At 36.1% G+C, this 18779-nt stretch overlaps 1 protein-coding gene across 1 annotated transcript in view; it reads left to right on the plus strand.

Moving 5' to 3' along the window:
* The window catches only part of LOC102802603 (serine/threonine-protein kinase SIK3-like), a 101299-nt gene extending 83187 nt beyond the window's left edge, over positions 1-18112 (plus strand). Inside the window, exons 9-14 of the mRNA XM_085499110.1 lie at positions 553-846; positions 1345-1521; positions 2704-2816; positions 3316-3697; positions 4776-5925; positions 12252-18112. Coding sequence (XP_085355236.1) covers positions 553-846; positions 1345-1521; positions 2704-2816; positions 3316-3697; positions 4776-5925; positions 12252-12859 — 2724 coding nt within the window. The 3' untranslated portion in view covers positions 12860-18112. The remainder of the gene's footprint in view (positions 1-552; positions 847-1344; positions 1522-2703; positions 2817-3315; positions 3698-4775; positions 5926-12251) is intronic.
* The last annotated feature ends 667 nt before the right edge of the window (positions 18113-18779 follow it).

Here is an 18779-nt window from a genome sequence, read left to right on the forward strand (position 1 = left end):
CTTCTCTGTGATCAATGATCTCACTTACAATTCTTTGAGAATCAAACAAATCTAATGGAAAAAAAGAATTCATTTTTTTTTTACGCCCTCCTCAAAAAAATTGCCTTATAAAAACTCGCAGAACAAGGAATAAAAAAAGTCTGGCCTTAGCTGGAATTACTATACATGAAAGATGTATCGTTACACCATATGTTACAGCATACCATAATTTTGTGATATTGCATTGGGTATTTTCAGCCTACCATATTAGGAAATGTGAATTCCAAATATGGAATCATTACAAAATTAAGCATTCTCTAATAATAAAAACATGGCAGCCCTAGGGTTTGATATCTGATTAAAGTATGCAGTTTGCTGTCACATCAGCTGCACACTGTCTGATATTCCCGCTGTACTGTCTTTGTGCCTACTTTGCGGTATCCTCGTAATAACCTTACAGTATTTACAGTATTTAGTATATATTTAGTTTTATTGAAAACTTTTGCACCACATATGGAGACACACTTCCATAACATTTTTGATTTCAGAAAATTGTAATTTTGTTACTTACAGCCAATAGGATCACACACTGACTTGGAAGAGACGGATGATATCGAAGAACCATCTCCTGAAGCCTTGGCCCGCTACTTATCGATGAGACGTCACACACTAGGTGTGGCAGATCCGAGAACGGAGGTTCCGGAAGATCTTCAGTTGAAGCTGACTCCCCAGCTAGCAGTTAATAACTTTGGAGCCCCTCTTAACACATTTGCTCCGATATTTCCAAATACAAATTTGCCAAACTTGCCACAGAATCTCCCGTTTGCATCAATCCCATACGATCCTTCACAGCATTTAACTTACAGGGTAAGTATCTTCTACTTCACTTTTCATGATACAACTTTGCGTTAAAGCATTATTTTACAACCTTGACTGGTCTTCCTCTTGCAATGTTTACATCACCTTTTTAGAACTTCTTTGATGGGTATACCTGATCTTGTATAACTTGGGAGCATCTTTTTATCAACTCTGATGTGTCTGTATCTCCTTTCATGATATGATTTGAGTTTGGAGTATTTGAGTCATGTGACATGTTACACTTTTGAACAATCATGGAAGGGGAAAATCTATTAGAAATTCTTATAAATGGATCATTGCTTTTTGAAATTCATTTTCAAAAGCATCAGTTGTAATGTTTTTTCACCATTTCTCAGTATTCCAAACGCTCATCGTAATTTGCTCACAGTATAGTTTTTATCACATGTTTGTAAATATAGTAAGTTTATTTCACGCAAGGTCTATGCAGTCCAAACCATGAATAAATGATACTCCGCAGTTAAAGCAGGTTTATCATGAATTTTTTAGGAACAGAATTTACTCCGCCCTCCAGTACTTCAGATGACTTCGCAGCACAGCCACTTAAACCGCAGAGCATCTGACGGTGGTGCCAATATACACCTTCATTTACAGCAATTACAAAAACAGCTACTCTCTGGTCGGGGTAGTCAACCTGGTACGATTCAAACAGAAGCAACACAACAGGTAAGAAACAGGATAATTTAGCTAAAACTCAAAGCTTTAGTCTCTTCACTTAAGTGTTATTTTAAGTGTGACAACTGTGCTATAATTTGGAATTATTAAGGTTGCATAATTTGTAGCTCAGCTGTTGACAAATGAGTGATTGTCTGTCGTTCGCGGCAACTTTTTACTTTTTCGACTTCTTCTTGAAACCTACAAGCCTGATTGATTTCATACTTAGTGTATATGTACCTTGGGTAGACCTCATTTAAATTTGTTCATTTCATGATCATGTCCCTAATTCTCTAATTTTGATGAATATTTTTGTCAATTTTGGTAAAAAGTGATACTTTTTATATAAATAGGCACTACAGGTGAACCTCTTTCAGATTTGTTCATTTTGTGATAAGATCTTCAATTCTTTAATTGAAATGTGCATTGCTAACAGTGGAGCTATCTTTTCCAAGAGTTTGCTTGATTTTTAAAATTGGATTTATGTCAATTTGTTTAAAAATTTTTTAAGAAATTATAGAAATTAAATTTATATAATATTTTATTTAAATTTTGGCGGGAGAAATTATAGCGTTCATATTTTTCCATATTTCCATATCATTGTTTTTATGCCATATCAAATGATACATTTCAATCAGTTTAGCTGTGAAGTGAAGTTTTGGTCTCGTACACAGGCAAAAAAAGTTTGCCATAATTGGGGCTTAAAACATCAAAGGGGGAAAGTGATAGTGACATGTTGAGTGGAAAGCACCATGCTATCAAAGATTTATTAAATGGATTTTTTAAATGTGAATAAGCAGCTAATCTATTTTCAGGAAATATAGTCAGTGCATCTGTTAACTTTAACCTTTTCATCAACACTTCCCTCTTTTCATAAAAAAATCACAAAATATTTCTGGTTATAGTCTGCACATTCATTCAGAAGTTTGGTACAAAAATAGCCAAATCTTTTGAGTAAAAACTAGAAATTGACTGCACTTTTGTCTGTTGGCTCCATATAAGAAAAAAGTGCAGAAAAATTTGGGCAAGAAAATCTGGTGGGGAGAAGGTAAAAAACAGAATTCTCAATTTGACATTTCAATCGTAAATATAAGCTAAATTTTTTAAAACAAATTCAAAAATAATGTCACCATTAATTATGGAAGAGTCCAATATAAATACAGGTAGTTCAGCTATTATTTTGATGTATTTCAGATCTCTCCTGTTGGGTCAACAATACCTCAGAGAATGTCCGCAGTGGGTGTAACACCCGAGGAGAATGAAGAAAATGATTCAGATCAAGAACCAGATCCGTTAGAAGTGGCAAGGTAACAAAACAAGTACAAAACTTAGTAAACCAGGCTTAGAAATCAATAAAAATAAAAAGTAATGTTTTGTTGGCCTATTGAAGGCACTATCACTGGCTTTCTTTCACCCCTTTTCCATAATTTTAAATCAGTGTGAGATGGATTCAGGGCTTGCTGAGTAGTCTACTTTTCTGAAAGAAAAAATATGAAAAAATATATAATTCTCAGAGCTGATTAGTTTTGGGTTGAAATCTGTGTGTTACCCAATTTGCATGTTAATTACTCAGTTATACATGAAATCGAACAGAAAAACAAAACAAACTAAAGTTGACAAAGTATTTTTACGTTTAATAATGTGCTATATATTTTTGATAAGTCAATTTTGATGAAGGAAGGTATCTCAACAAAACATTCCTCTCTCAAATATTTGCATTACAACATAGAGCTATAAAGAATCTCCTATTATCATATCTACAATGTATAAAATGTTTGAGAGTATTTTCTGTTTCTTTTTTTCTAGGTATCTTAAAAACAGAGGACGAACTACAAGGCATACGCTTGGTACTGGAGAGTTGACAGCAGACTTGAGTGAAGAACTCCAACAGAAACTTGCACAACACCCGTTAGGCCGAGTGCGAGGACGCGGTACTTATCTTCCAATTGAGAAAGGTAGCAAAAACAGTTTACATCTTCCGAACGACCGGTTTCTCAGGAGAGCGTCTGATGGCTCACCTGCAAACATTCATGCATTCCGAGCGTATTTGGAAAGGTCACGGCAAAGTTCATTAAAACAACTGTACATGGAATGTCAACAAATACAGCATCAGATTGGTAATCCTCCTGACAAAGAACAGATGGAAATGCAACAACATTTACATAAACTAGACCATGACATAATGCAGGTCAGTATAACAAATCAATTACACATTTTTACATTTATTTATTTGAAAATCTTGAAGAGATCATCCACTGCTTAGTTCATATCTCGTTAATAATGAGATTGTGGATGGGGAATAACTCAATATATTTTAAAAACGCTGCTTCTTCGGATTGCACCCATGCATTATGGTTAATTCAGTTGAATGGCCCACCAAAATTTAGCAATGTATGAAAACATTGGTGGAGCTATTAATCTTGTATGCTAACATATTACATATTCTCGAGGGCGAAGCTACATTCCAAAACATTCTACATTTGTACGTTGCTTAGACGCACACAACTGTACTATTTATTTCCATGGTTTCTGCACAAGCCAGTGAAAACAGGTAAAATTGAAGAAACAGCAGAAACTCAACTTTGAAGTAATACTGAACAACCAAATATATATATGTTACACATGCAGGGGTAATTGTGTTACACTGTTCAGGAGAGTCTCAACAACTATCCCAAACTACAGTTTTCTGAGAGTTTTTGGCCTTTGTTTTTACCAAGATTGCCAAGCGTTAAATGCTAAGATGTATGCCCCCCAAGAATAACATTCTGGTCTGGTTTGAAATGACGTATTGTCACAAACATTTTGAATTACCCCTTGATAGTTGCTTTGAAGACTCATGGCTTTAAAACATGTAATCTTGTCAACTTTCATAAGAGAATTATACTGAAATCTTGTCCAGTGTAATATCAAAATCTTATTCTACTAATATTCATGATTGTTAGTAGACATGTATAAGCAGGAAAAAGATCTAAAACTCATGCATTCTGACTGTCAAAAGTAGCAATATATGTATAAAGTGACCACAGTTTAGTCAATTAAACTTTTGTATAAAGGCCGTAATGAAGGAAGGTGATTTTATGTTTCGTTACTTCACTGACTTTTTCAATTTAAGACAAACAAACATATTTATTTGTTATCCAACTTTGAATATCTGTAGACAAATTTATTGCAGGCAATCAAATATTATGTCCATTGAGCAAAAATTAACAAAATAAATACAAAAAATCAAAATTGTAACTGATTTCTTATGTATCTTCAACCCATAGCATCAAAAACTTCAACGTCAGGGAACGCCGCCATTACCATCACCGCCAAAATCTGCATCGCCAAGCCCTGAAGCTCAGCATCTGTACCAACACATCCAACGACTGAAACTGCACAGAGAAACAAACAGTCCACCAAGTTATGGTAGTCGTACAAGTCCTCCACCTGCAACCAACTTCCAAATGTTGCAGCGTCAAAATCAGCCGTCGCCTCCACCGCTGGTTAATCATCCTTTGCCAACCCAAACAGCAAGTATTGTGACCGGTCAAGCTATTCCAATGAGTCAAGCCAGTATTGTCACTGGTCAAGCCGCACCTGGTGGACACACAAATGTCATGATTGGACAAACTACCCCAAGCTGCCAGCCCAGTATTGTGACTGGACAAGTGCATGCCCAACCTGACTGTCAAATGACGAATCACATGAACTATGGAGGACAGTGTAATGAAAACGATAATAACACAATGAGACTTAATTTCACGAATGTACGACAACATTCCCAGTCAAGCCCTTCCCCACCAACTCATTCCATAAGCTTTCCGCAGATGCAATATTCCGACCCATTCCCACATTCGCAACCATTGCACCAACATCAACGGCAACAGATGTTCCAGCTTCATCAGCAGCATTCGGCCGATTCCCCGGTCTCCACCCCACCCACCAGCTTTCCTCAGGCAGCTCCAGTATATCCACAGTCCACACAGCCTGATGCATCACTTCTCAACCCATTCATCAGCATTCCATCTACGATTCACTCTGTGATTCCCAGTCCCGCTGTGACAATCCAGGCACACATTTTCCCAACAGCAGTTCAATCAGATCTCCATTCAGCCTGGATTCGACAGCATTCCCAGGAGAACTCATTTGATATACCTCTCCATCCACACCTTTCTGACAATCCATCCCTTGAAAGGCCTACGCTGGTTTTCCCTGATATTAACGAGCCATACATTGAAGACATCCCGCTTGAACAAATTCCATTAACGACTGTATCTCCTAATCAGCGCTACCCAACTGCAAACTTCCGAAGTTATGGACGACTGAACTTGGCAAGCATTCCATCAAATGAGGAACTGGACGGGAATGAAGAGCGGGAAATGATAAATGGTCCATTCACAAATACAACCACGAATACAGGTCTCCCAAATCAAGGTAGGAATTGCCAACAAGTGAGAAATTCAGAATGTGGATTTTCAGTAAAAGTCTATATGATGCATAACAGATGTCCAGAGAATTTTTCGTGATGCAACCAGTTATTTGCATTCCCTGGCATGACTTTCAATCGATAGAATCAATAAAATATGCAAGGACCTTGCAATTTGGTAATTTAAAAAAAAAATAATCACATTTTATAAACAATATACAAATATAAGTGTAAACACAAATGAAATCAGGAGCTGTCACATGTTAGTTTGTGTCTTCAAGTATTGCTAACTGCCACTTGTGCTTAGTTTGCATGGTGAACCACACCTGTCAGTATTTTTAGCATTGAGTCAGAAATTGGTTTTGATGTTTTGATGATTATATTGTTTGGGACTCTTATGCAGTTACAATGATAGTGATTTTTATCATCTAATATTACCTGTTATTACCATTTCACTGAGTATGAAACCATATGTACCATGTAGTATCAATCTTCCATTCCTCTCACCTTTAACAAGGACACTGTTCAGGTAAAATTACATGACTGACTATAGTTGAGCCAGACGACAATTATTGGTGTTGATGAAACATATTGCCTAAATGCCCCACCTGAATGCCTAGATGCCCCACCTGAATGCTTAGATGCCCCACCTGAATGCCCTCTGAATGCCTAGATACCCCACCTGAATGCTTAGATGCCCCACCTGAATGCCTAGATGCCCCACCTAAATGCCTAGATGCCCCACCTGAATGCATAGATGCCCCACCTGAATGCTTAGATGCCCCACCTGAATGCATAGATGCCCCACCTGAATGCTTAGATGCCCCACCTGAATGCTTAGATGCCCACCTGAATGCTTAGATGCCCCACCTGAATGCCCTCTGAATGCCTAGATGCCCCACTTGAATGCTTAGATGCCCCACCCGAATGCATGGATGCCCCACTGGAATGCTTTTTTAATAGATGCCCCACCTGTATGCTTAGATGCCCCCACCTGAATGCCTAGATGCCCCACCTGAATGCATAGATGCCCCCTCTGAATGCTCAGATGTCCCACCTGAATGCATAGATGCCCCCTCTGAATGCCTAGATGCCCCTTCTGAATGCCTAGATGCCCCCTCTGAATGCTTAGATGCCCCACCAGAATGCCTAGATGCCCTGCCTGAAAACTTTTATGCCCCACCTGAATGCTTTAATAGATGCCGCACCTGAATGCTTAGATGTCCCACCTGAATGCTTAGATGCCCCACCTGTATGCTTAGATGCCCCACCTGTATGCTTTGATGTTCCACGTGAATGCCTAGATGCCCCACCTGAATGCTTAGATGCCCCCACCAGAATGCCTAGATGTCCTGCCTGAAAACTTTTATGCCCCACTTGAATGCTTTAATAGATGCCGCACCTGAATGCTTAGATATCCCACCTGAATGCTTAGATGCCCCACCTGTATGCTTTGATGTTCCACGTGAATGCCTAGATGCCCCACCTGAATGCTTAGATGCCCCCACCAGAATGCCTAGATGTCCTGCCTGAAAACTTTTATGCCCCACTTGAATGCTTTAATAGATGCCGCACCTGAATGCTTAGATATCCCACCTGAATGCTTAGATGCCCCACCTGTATGCTTTGATGTTCCACGTGAATGCTTAGATGCCCCACCTGAATGCTTAGATGCCCCACTTGTTTGCCCAGATTTCCCACTTGAATGCTTATGTGCCCAACTTGAATGCTTTGGTGCCCTACCTGAATGCTTAGATGCCCACCTGAAAGCTTAGATGACTCATTTGAATGCTTAAATGCCTAACCTGAATGCCTAAATGCCTAATCTGATTGCTCTTCAATATAGGAAAATATTTGCTTCACAAATGTTGTCATCCTTAGATATTTTGGTTATTTTGAAATATACTACTTACATATGGTATTTATGGTTTTATACTTGATAATATCAGCTAATGTATCATTCAAGTATCAGATGATAATATAAGCCTTTAGTTGTTAATCATCAGTGTTTTGCTGCTTTTCTTTAAAAACTGTGATTCATAAATAATAATTTTTGTTTCCAATATTTCCAGAGTCACTGCTACAGTTCTGCTTATTAAAAGAAACACCAGTTAGCCATATTAAATTTGTTATATGTTGACTTATTTTTAGGTCTGACAACGGACGATACTTGTTCATACCTCCGGAACGATGTGAAAGTATTATGAACATTTTGAGGATAGGTACGGGGATGACAAGTTTCTTTGTTTTGTTTTTAAATTAGTATTCCAGTGAAGCAAACATTCATCTCACTCATGTTATTAGAGAACCAGGCCCTTTTTTTTAAGAAAAACAAAATAGAACAATACTCTATCTCCCTCTGAATTGTTAATTTAAAACCAAATTGTTGGGCAACCAGCCATTAGTATATACTGATAATATTGATCGGCCATGAAGACAATAGCATTTGTTGTTTGTTGTGAAAGCTTACTAAAAACAAAGGCTGAATCCATATGTATTTGTACTATTCTGAGAGTAAATCAACATCCTCCATGTATCTGCAGTCTTCTTCAGTACATTAACATTATGAATAGTTTAATAAAATACTAAAAGTTTTTAGTTATCCATGTTGCCACATTAATCAGACAACTATTACAAATTAAACTTTGTTTTAAACAATTTTTTGGGATCCAATCACTTAGTGCAATCAGGTAATCATTTTCTCTTTCAGTACCTCATTTTGCTTATTTATAAAATGTGTTTCTACTATTTGTTAAGTTTGGACCATATGTATGTACTGGCTACCAGTCTTGGTCAATTATTATTTTTTCTTTTAAACCAGGAAGAAAATTGTGCTTATTTGTTTTCCGGAAAAGTGACAAAAGTCAACTTTAGTGTTAACAAAGTTTACCTGAGATTAAAAAGATTAATACTACTTAAAACAAAAAATACCAAGAATTCACCCAAACTTAATTAATTGAAATATATTAAAAAAAAATTGAGGGTCACCGTGCTATTTTTTTGAAAGTGCTGGTTATAAATTCAGTTATAACGACCAATTTGTGAAGTTCATAATCTTATTGCTGTCATTTGTCAGTATGCAAATCCAGGAATTTGTTGATATTTAATAGTCACATGGTTCAATGTAGCGCCCTCTTGAGTTCCCCCTTCCCAACTAGAGTTAGGGTTGCTACATCAAATGAACATCTTTGATTGGTTGGTATTCAATACAGTGCAATTTTCAAATTAAATAAAATCTGTGATTGCTTCACTGGGTTACTTCTTATCTACTTTTTACGTCTAGTAAACCCATCCCTTCCTTTGCTGCTTCATTAGTTTTTTTTTTTTTGAGACATAACATACCGTAATCATAAAAATAACTTTCAGCATGTTCCGTTTCCAGTATAGGGCTGCAGCACTTGTTATTGTTGCTATATTAATAAAGCATGTTTTTATTTTTTTTAAATTTATTTCTGCATGTATTATATTTATTGATGCCGTTCATTGCCAACCTGGTTTTTGCTTCTGAAATACTATTTGAAGGTGAAATAAGTGCAATGCTGTGTTGAAACGTTATCAGTCGAACATGTGCCATATTATTCAAACCAATATGCAAATTATGTTATTGACATGCAAATCAGGATTATTTACTCTTTGAACGCCATCACTTTTGTCACTCATTTTTTACAATTTTCTATATTTGTCTCTTAATTTTGAACTGAACATTATTACCCTCTGGCTACAATTATTGTTCAAAATTGACAAAAAGGTTGACGAGTGACAAAAGTGACTTTGGCTTTCAAACGGCTAAATAAATATTTTGTCTGTTTATGAATAGGTTTTATAGTTTGCAGCATGAGCAGTAGATTTGTATTCTCATAGGGAGGGAGGGAGGGGTAGCTCTGTTACATAAATTTCAAATCAGATTATAAAATCTATGTAGCGTTCCACTCGATATATGCTGCTTGACTAACATCCAAGTACGCTAGAATGGAGGGGAAAAAGTCTATTGGCCAAAAATCAAACTTGAGAGGTTATTTGAAATATTTTTTAAGGTTTCTGACACAAAACCAATTAATTTGAATTAATTTTTGGAGTTTTTTATTAAAATTTATACCCATAATTCTGCACCAAAAATCATAAATTTAAGTCTTGGTAAAAAATTTATGATGGTGCAAGAAGAATAAGCTAGAGTTAACATCTGACTGCGCTGACCACCATCAATAGATGTTAGTTAAATGACATAGAACGAGAGGAATGCTACATAAATTACATATTATTTAACTTCTTCCATAGTGTGGGTGACATTTGCAGAAATCAGAATGAGATATGCAGCCTACATACCTCGTTGTTAGTGAATTAGCATATATTATCTGTGGGTGAATCAAACATGATAGAAAACCATGGTGATTCATCCTGTATTATGTTTTGTACACAATCTCTGAAGGGCACCCATCCTGGTATTAGAACCCATCTTTCTCATGTTTGTGGTTGAGGGCGCCATAGCCTTAAATTTGGTGCCCTCTATAAGTCTCTTCTGAAGTGGGTACCACAGATAAACTTAAATTTCTTTTCACAAACATCAACTTTTTTATTAAGACTTAAATTTATAACTTTCTGGCGCAGAATAACTAGTATAAATTTAGATAAAATATGATAAAAAGAAAAGGAAAATGTTTTTTGGGGTCAAAATCGTCCAACATTTCCAAAACGTAACATACTTGTCTGACTTAGTGCCAAGAATACTCAGCTCCAAAAATCAAACACATTACAGTATTTTGTACACAGAATTTACAATGTGAAATTTATTAGGTCTGTGGAAAAACAGCAAAGTCGAAATATTATTGTATTCATTCACAGCAATTGATATCCATGCTGTAATTAGTCCCCGTTCGGACGAAGTCCGAAAACGGGGACTTATAATTCGGTCTCCGTCCGTCCGTGCGTCCGTGCGTCTGTCCAGAGTCATATCTCAGAATCCCTTGGACCGATTCTGTTTATTCTTTGCATGTGCCTAGTACTTTATGTGGGACATATGCACATGCAGTGGTTTATCGATTCGATTCAAAATGGCCGACTGGCAGCCATCTTGTTTTTTGAAAATGTTGTATTTTGGACATGCTTTGTCAGTTTTCATTCAAACTTGGTACATAGATTATACATGTTAGGATACATGTCCATGATGATTTATTTCACAATTGGATCAAAGATGGTCAACTGGCAGCCATCTTATTTTTTGAAAATGTCGTATTTTGGACATGCTTTGTCAGTTTTCATTCAAATTTAGTACATAGATCATACATGTTAGGATACATGTCCCCGACCGTCCGTGAGTTCCTGAGTTTGTCTGTCCGACCGTCTGTGTGTCCGTCTGTCCGTGTGTCAGTCTATCCAACGTCATATTTCAGAATCCTGTGGACCGATTCCGTTCATTCTTTGCATGTGCCTAGTACCTTATGTGGGACATATGCACATGCAGTGGTTTAGCGATTCAATTCAAAATGGCCGACTGGCAGCCATCTTGTTTTTTGAAAATGTATTTTGGACATGCTTTGTCAGTTGTCATTCAAACTTGGTACATAGATTATACATGTTAGGATACATGTCCATGACGATTTATTTTGCAATTGGATCAAAGATGGTCAACTGGCAGGCATCTTGTTTTTGTTTTTTTATGCAGTATCTTGGACGTGCTCTGTCAGTTTTCATTCAAATTTGGCACATACATGTACTTTATACATGTTAGGATGCATGTCCATGACAATTCGTTTCAAAATCTGGTCAAGGATGGCCGATTGACAGCCATCTGACTTTTTGGCCTTACTACTATATTTCCACAATTTATGTACCATTTTCATTTGTATTTGGCACACACATCATACATATCAGTGTGTTTCATAATCAGATCAAAGATGGCTGAATAACGACTGTTTTTATTTTGGCCATATTACTATGACACGAAACACGTGTTTTGATGTAAATAAACAATCTGTTGTATACGCCACTTGGAACTCAAGTTTCAAGGACATGCTCGCGACAACCCCTCTGCTTTAATATGACGAGCACAAAGAGAACTTAACGGGGACTGTCATTTTCAATGACTTGTTTGATTCCTGGTATTCGGAAAAGTCAAACAATCTTCAAAGACCACGTTTTATGCCATGTTTTAGTGGGACTTAAACCCCCTCAAAAAAAATGCTAAAAATGTTGCGGTTGGCGCTTAGTCGGACAAGTATGTCATCAATTCAACCCCTCCCCCACATCATTACGTACTTGAACTTGTGTTAGTCATAAAGCTTAGTGGTGTTGTCATATTGCAAGAAATAAGATTTTTCTTTTGTTTTGATTTTCACAGGAAACCTTTTTAGTCTGGCCTTCAACAACCTTAGGAGTAGTGGTGGTAACAATGGCATTGCCCAGCCACATGGCCTTCAGCATCACCCAGTCATCCAGAACAATAACGACGCCCTGATACAGCTACAAGCCCAACTCCTGCAACACACAATACCTTACTACACGCACACTAATAACAATTACGAAGAGAGTGTCATGTTAGTTCAGACATCGGAGAGGTACCTCCAGAGTGAACCAGGAAAGACAGTTCCTCTCTGCATGCAAGGATTCTCGATGCAGAACACTCTGAAAGGCGGTGATACCAATTCGGAAAATAACTCTGAGCCTGTTACTTTGAAATATGCACGGTCGTTCAGTTTAATGACTGCAAAGGAGCTTCCAGAAGTAGTGCAGGAAATCAAAAGGACCTTGGATAATCAAGGTCCAGGACTTAAATATGAGAATCTAGCAAACAAGTTTTCATTGGAAAACCAGGGCGTGCGTATGGAGCTGGAGATATGCCAAGTTCCGGGATTGTCGGTGAACGGACTACGATTACGTAAAATAGCAGGGGATACGTGGCAGTATCGGAGACTATGTAACGAACTCCTAGCTGGAATGGATCTTTGAAAACCTTCTGGCTCATGTAATTCTAATGGTACAGTCTATGGTTGATGTCCAATGTTAGGATTGGGGGATACTAATACTAAATATAGGGGGTGACAAGTCTGTCTACAGATGTGGTAGTGTTGTAGGTGTACAGTACTATTTTTATCAACATTTTGTTAGATTTTTTAAAGTCTTATTTGATGATAAGAACAAAATGTAGAAATGCCATCTGATGCTCACTGTTGAGCTGGGACAGACGAAAATGTTGATTGTGATGCAATTTTAGTAACTTTGTATATGTGGCTGCAGTAAACTGGTGTTCTTGTGATATATCAGTACGCATCAAAGAGTGAAGAGTCTTTTTGACCAATTTTAGTGCAATCTCATAACTTTCATATATACGTTCATGCTTTTATTGATTGATTTTTCCAGACTAATCCATTGTCCAGCCAGGCATTTTCACTGACAACATTCCGCCCCTCAAGGTTCTAGTCATTCAACCCTACGCCTGTAATGTTATGTTCTGAAAGGTCAATTCCATTGAGCATCATTTGGTGGGGGGAGGGGGGTATTTTGAAAGGGCACTGCAGGCTTTGGTTTTATTTGTTTACTTAAAGTTTCTGCTGTAAAAAAAAGTACAATATATTTTTTTTTTGATTTTCTTATTCTGCCATCCTTCGTATTTTATATCTTGTGGTTTGTACATTGAAACTGAATAGAATATCACAAGTGATTGAACAGCTTGTCTGTCTTTTGATCTAATAGCATAATATGCTAATTACCTGATTTGTATATCAACTCTGGTTGGTCAGTTTTGTTTTATTTTGGAAATAGTGACCAATCATAGACAAGATTAGTATGTAATAATAAATTTAAATTAACTAAAGTGTAAATAAATTTGGATTGGCCAACCTGTTGACCTTATATGGACACAAACTTAGATTATGTTAATTACCTTTGCTGTAAATGAATTTGATTGGTTTCCATCTTGACCATATATGGTAAGTAGATTTATTCTAAGTCAATACTTGCGTATTGTGAGAATTGTTACAATAAACTTAAAGACAATATTTTTGTACAATTATTCTAACCAATATTTATATTCAAGTCAGTTTAAATAGTTGTATTTAGTTCTTTTGCAAGTATTTTTGTTATTTTATAGTGTGTTATATACCGCAAGGTTTAAAAGGTGACTTCCATGTTCACCCCAGTCATTGACCATGTACTTCCACTTTTCCATGATGCTTTATGTAAGTCGGGGTATGAGGTAAAAGCTACTTAAATGCCAATCTGATTAAAATCTGATGTAGTGTACGGGCTTTAATTATTTTGGCTATGAACTTATTTTAATTTTATTTTTTATTACTTTTGTTATTAATGCCCTTTTATCTCATTATTTTACTTTGATTTTGATTTTTTTTAATTCCGCCCTACCTACATCTGATCCGACGCCTATGTAAGTCCCGTTCAAATCTCGCGTAAGTAACAGCCAATCACAGCCCCCCTTTTATACAGGCTGTCGGTTGCTTACTTTTCAGTGTATACGGGCAATCTTTCTGTACATTATATTTTGCCCACTTGAATAAACCATTAATAGAAAATTGCTAGTATATTTTTATTTGCAAAAGAAATTCCACAGAATTTTACAATTTTTGTCATTACATTGAATATTTTTTTCACTTCCAACAAATGTGTACACTTCCAGATACATCTTCGCCAGCCAAGGTTCGTTCATTCAGTCATCGCTTCAATTTTACATCACTGAGCATAATTATCTAGAATGGAAGCAAAAAACTAAGTAAATCGTAATGATTAGAACACTGTAAACAGCTATAGTAAACAATGCAAATTGATTTTAAATTGTATAACGGTCACCGGCCCACGGCATCGACGCAGAAAATTGGAGCAAAACAATATTTCCTCAATTGCGATATGTTCCAAATAAAAAATATTTTATTCCAGTCCAAATCAGCTCAATTACTTTAATAAAGAGTTATTGTATAATGTACAAAATGTTGATACAATTTGATGAATATTTACAGCTTCAATACCGTAGACGATTTTGGCCCGATCGTCAACAAAACATCACCCGTCTCCAGGGCAGACGACTGGAAAAAGACACTGGTGTTCGGTCGAACCGGTGGAAACAAAATCAACACTCCCAGAATAACTATGCGGAATAACGATCTAAAACCATTCGAGTCACAATATTAACATAAAAATGACTTTCGTTGCATTTGACAATGATAAACTTACCGAAAAGCCGTGTTATTCACGGTCGCTAACGTCGCTAATCCGCCATTTTATTTGAGTGTGTTTGCCACCCGGTGACGTCATCATGTGCGCTATAGAAGGAGGTATGTGATTCGTTGACTAAAATCGTCGATAGTGGGTCTCGTTGAAATCTCGTTACATAGGCGTCGGATCAGATGTAGGTAGGGCGGAATTAAAAAAAAAAAAATCTCAAAATCAAAGTAAAATAATAAAATAAAAGGGCATCAATAACAAATATAAAAAAAAATAAAATTAAAATAAATTTATAGCCAAAATAATTAAAGCCCGTACACTACATCAGATTTTAATCAGATTGCTTAAATGCAAGACAGATGACAGGGTTTTATTTTACTGGCAGTGCTTACACTACTTAATTAATATAGGAATTATTCAGATTTGTTCATTTCCATGGCAACCTTTTACATTCTGTTGTCAGTTTTTCCTATCTTTATACTTGTTTTATATATGGAAATGTCTAGTTTTCAATCCCTGGAAGTTACAACAACCCCTTGAATATGTGGAAATTCAGAATATTCCCAACTGATTTTTTTTTTACTTCAATGATGCAATTTGTATGCGACATCAGTGAAGCTAACTGTGATGACAATCTTCTAGCATCACTATTAAGGTAAACAATGGTAGAAAAATGTTATTGTTATGCAAATTAACTGCCACAGCTACAATCAACCAACCAAACTATTCATTATTTTGAAAGTAAAAGTTAAAAAATGAATTTCTGAGAAAAACAAAAGACATATCACCATGCCATAACAGTAGCAACATAATTTAAAATCAAGTGAGTTAAAATGAAATATTCCAAATATCTCATTATTACTTATTTTTTTTGTTGGATCAGGGAGCTGTAATGAGAGCTCCCTGGTTGGATGTACATTGTAGAATGAATCTTTTATGCAATCGTGCCACATTTAATCTTATTCATAATTTGCATTTTCGAACTCCTTTTCTTTGAGAAAAAGCTCTATCCTTGTTCCTAATTTGCATATTTGACTACTTTGGGAAAAACTTAAATGTTCTTATTGATCCTCAATATTCTGAGGGGCGGGGCTACGTCACAGAACGTTCCACATTGCCATGTATTTCTATGGGCTCTGTGTGCGCTACTGTAGAACATCGTTTGAAGAGCCGATGAAAAACAAAGTCGAGAAAACTCCACAAACTCAACTTTGAAGTAATTCTGAGCAACTAAATGTATGTATGTTGCACAAGTAGGGGTAATCTTGTTACACTGTTCAGGAGAGTCTCAACAAATATCCCATATTACAGTTTTACTGAGAGTTTTTGGCCTTTGTTTTTACTGATGAAAAAACGCGGATGTTCGCCTGAGAATAGTTCATGTTTTTCTATATACCCAATTTTTTATCTGTGTACACCAAATTATGATATATACCATGTGTCCTATGCCAGTTTGTAGCTGGTTGCAACATTGTAAACTTCTTAAGTATTGCAAAAGAAAATTCTCTGGAATGTCTACAGTCTGAGAATATTGCACATAAAACAGTAAAACTTCATTGGGTTTCTGAAAGGGTGATGGTCATTGCGACACACTTATGTGAGGTATGTATTGATAAACAGTGATTTTCTTAGAACCTAATGAACTACAAAAGTTGAACTATAGTAATTTCTGAGACGATTGGATCACATCGAAGAACTCTAAGGAGTCAATATCGCTATTTAGTGCTCATGGCGACCAGGTCAAAACTGGCACTCATGCAAGCCACTGAGAGAATTGTGGATAAATAACATAATAAACATATTTGGAATTGTGCCAAATTAAGGACAGAATTTGGAAAAAATTATCGTGCTTAACAGGACAATGGATTAATATATAATTGTTTGATTTGAAGTACTGTAAGGAAACAATTTGTAGTTGCTTAAGGTGTATACTGTGTGAATGGACATGCTGTAAAAACAATTGCGAGTTGCTGATGTACTAATTCATTTCACTTAATAGTTGTCATACTGTCGCGTCATATTTTTTGTAACAAATTTAGCTTACAGCTTAGCACTAGTTTACAATTATCTGTTACAACATTGCTCATAAGTTGCTTTGTTACCAAGGAAACATACATGTATATTCAATAACGACAGTTGATAAACAACACCTTTATTTTTTCTTCAAATTTGAACATTAAGTTCTCACCGACCAATAAACAAAGTGTATTGACCTATACTGGCAATCGTCAAATGGTCTTTTTCCCCATGAGACCTTCTTATTCATTGACTTAAAAAATAAGTGATGTTTGATGCAAGTGTTATAATAATCTAATCTAAATTGTCCCCTAATTTGTGTAATTTCAGTCGGGGGCGATTGGTCACAAGTAAATGTTGAATATAGATGCATGGCTTAATATGGTCTTGAGATACTTTAACTTCTGTCATTTTTTCTGCTCCTAAATTATCTCATCAAAAGTGATAATTTCCCTCAGTAGCCATGCCAACCAGGTGGCTATGCTCCCTGTTCCAGTTCAAAGCACTTTTATCAATCTGGATGGATAAAGGACGCCCTCACTCAACAATAACCTGTTTCTTTCTACCTTTGTTTTTACACAGCCCTGCATCTTTTACTTGCGTACATTGCTTTCTGGTAATTTACACCCATAACGATATTGCTTGTTTTTTTTTATCTTCAATCAGAGTGAATGTACTTAGTGTATCTTAATGTAGTTCATTTTATATTTTGTTACTAAGTCAAGATCCTATTTCATTTGTGGTAACAAGTCTTTGTTGCATGGTTACCATGGATACTCATCAGTGTGTATGTGCAGATTTGTAAAAAATTAAGGTATTTTTTTTAAAAAGTCCAGACGTGAGAAAGATGTGTAATACAATAAAGTTGGTTCCGATCATTTCTGAGAATTTTTGCCAGTTGTGTTTTAACTTCCAACTTTGTACTTGCAGTTATTATTCTGTTTATGTTTAAATATTATTACTGTCAGTGTTTAAGTTACAGAGAAAATAAAAACATATTTGTATATATTACTAATGTGTGAACTTTTAATGTCATGCCTGTATATATGGAAGAATAAATTTGTTTGTCAAATTATATTTCGCCAACATTTCATCATATCTGATGTTGGTACAATATGTGCATACTAATTAGCTAATCTGCATAGTCTGCACTTTAATCCATTTGGTTTTCATGATTATCTTTATTTTCATGACTAGCAAAGTTTGTTGGCCAATTAAAACCCTGCAAAGCTAATTGGTCCCTGTGACAATCCAACTTGAACCATTCATGGTTTAATTCAAAATGGAAAAATAATGGCCATTTTAAAGCTAACAATTTATCAAAATCATGCCATTTTAGAAGTGTATCTTGTTTGTGCTTAGACAAATTTATTTCAAACTTTGTATATACATTGAGATCATTCATTAGGTACATTAGTATGAAGTTTTTAGCTCTGCAAAGTCGACACAGCGGAGCTGTTCATATTACTGATTGTCCGTCGTCGTCTGTTGTCGTCGGCGTCAATTTTACAATTTCAACTTATCGAAACCGCAAGTCAGAATGTTTTCACATTTGATATGCAAGTACCTTGGATGGTTCTTTCTCAGATTTGTTCATTTCATGTCAAAATCTCCAATTCTCTATTTTTGGTGAATATTTTTGTCTTTTTTGGTAAAAAGTTATATTTTCGACTACTTG

The sequence above is a fragment of the Saccoglossus kowalevskii genome, chromosome 5, assembly GCF_978046115.1.
Source record: "Saccoglossus kowalevskii chromosome 5, keSacKowa6.1, whole genome shotgun sequence".
In the NCBI taxonomy this organism is placed as follows: domain Eukaryota; kingdom Metazoa; phylum Hemichordata; class Enteropneusta; family Harrimaniidae; genus Saccoglossus; species Saccoglossus kowalevskii.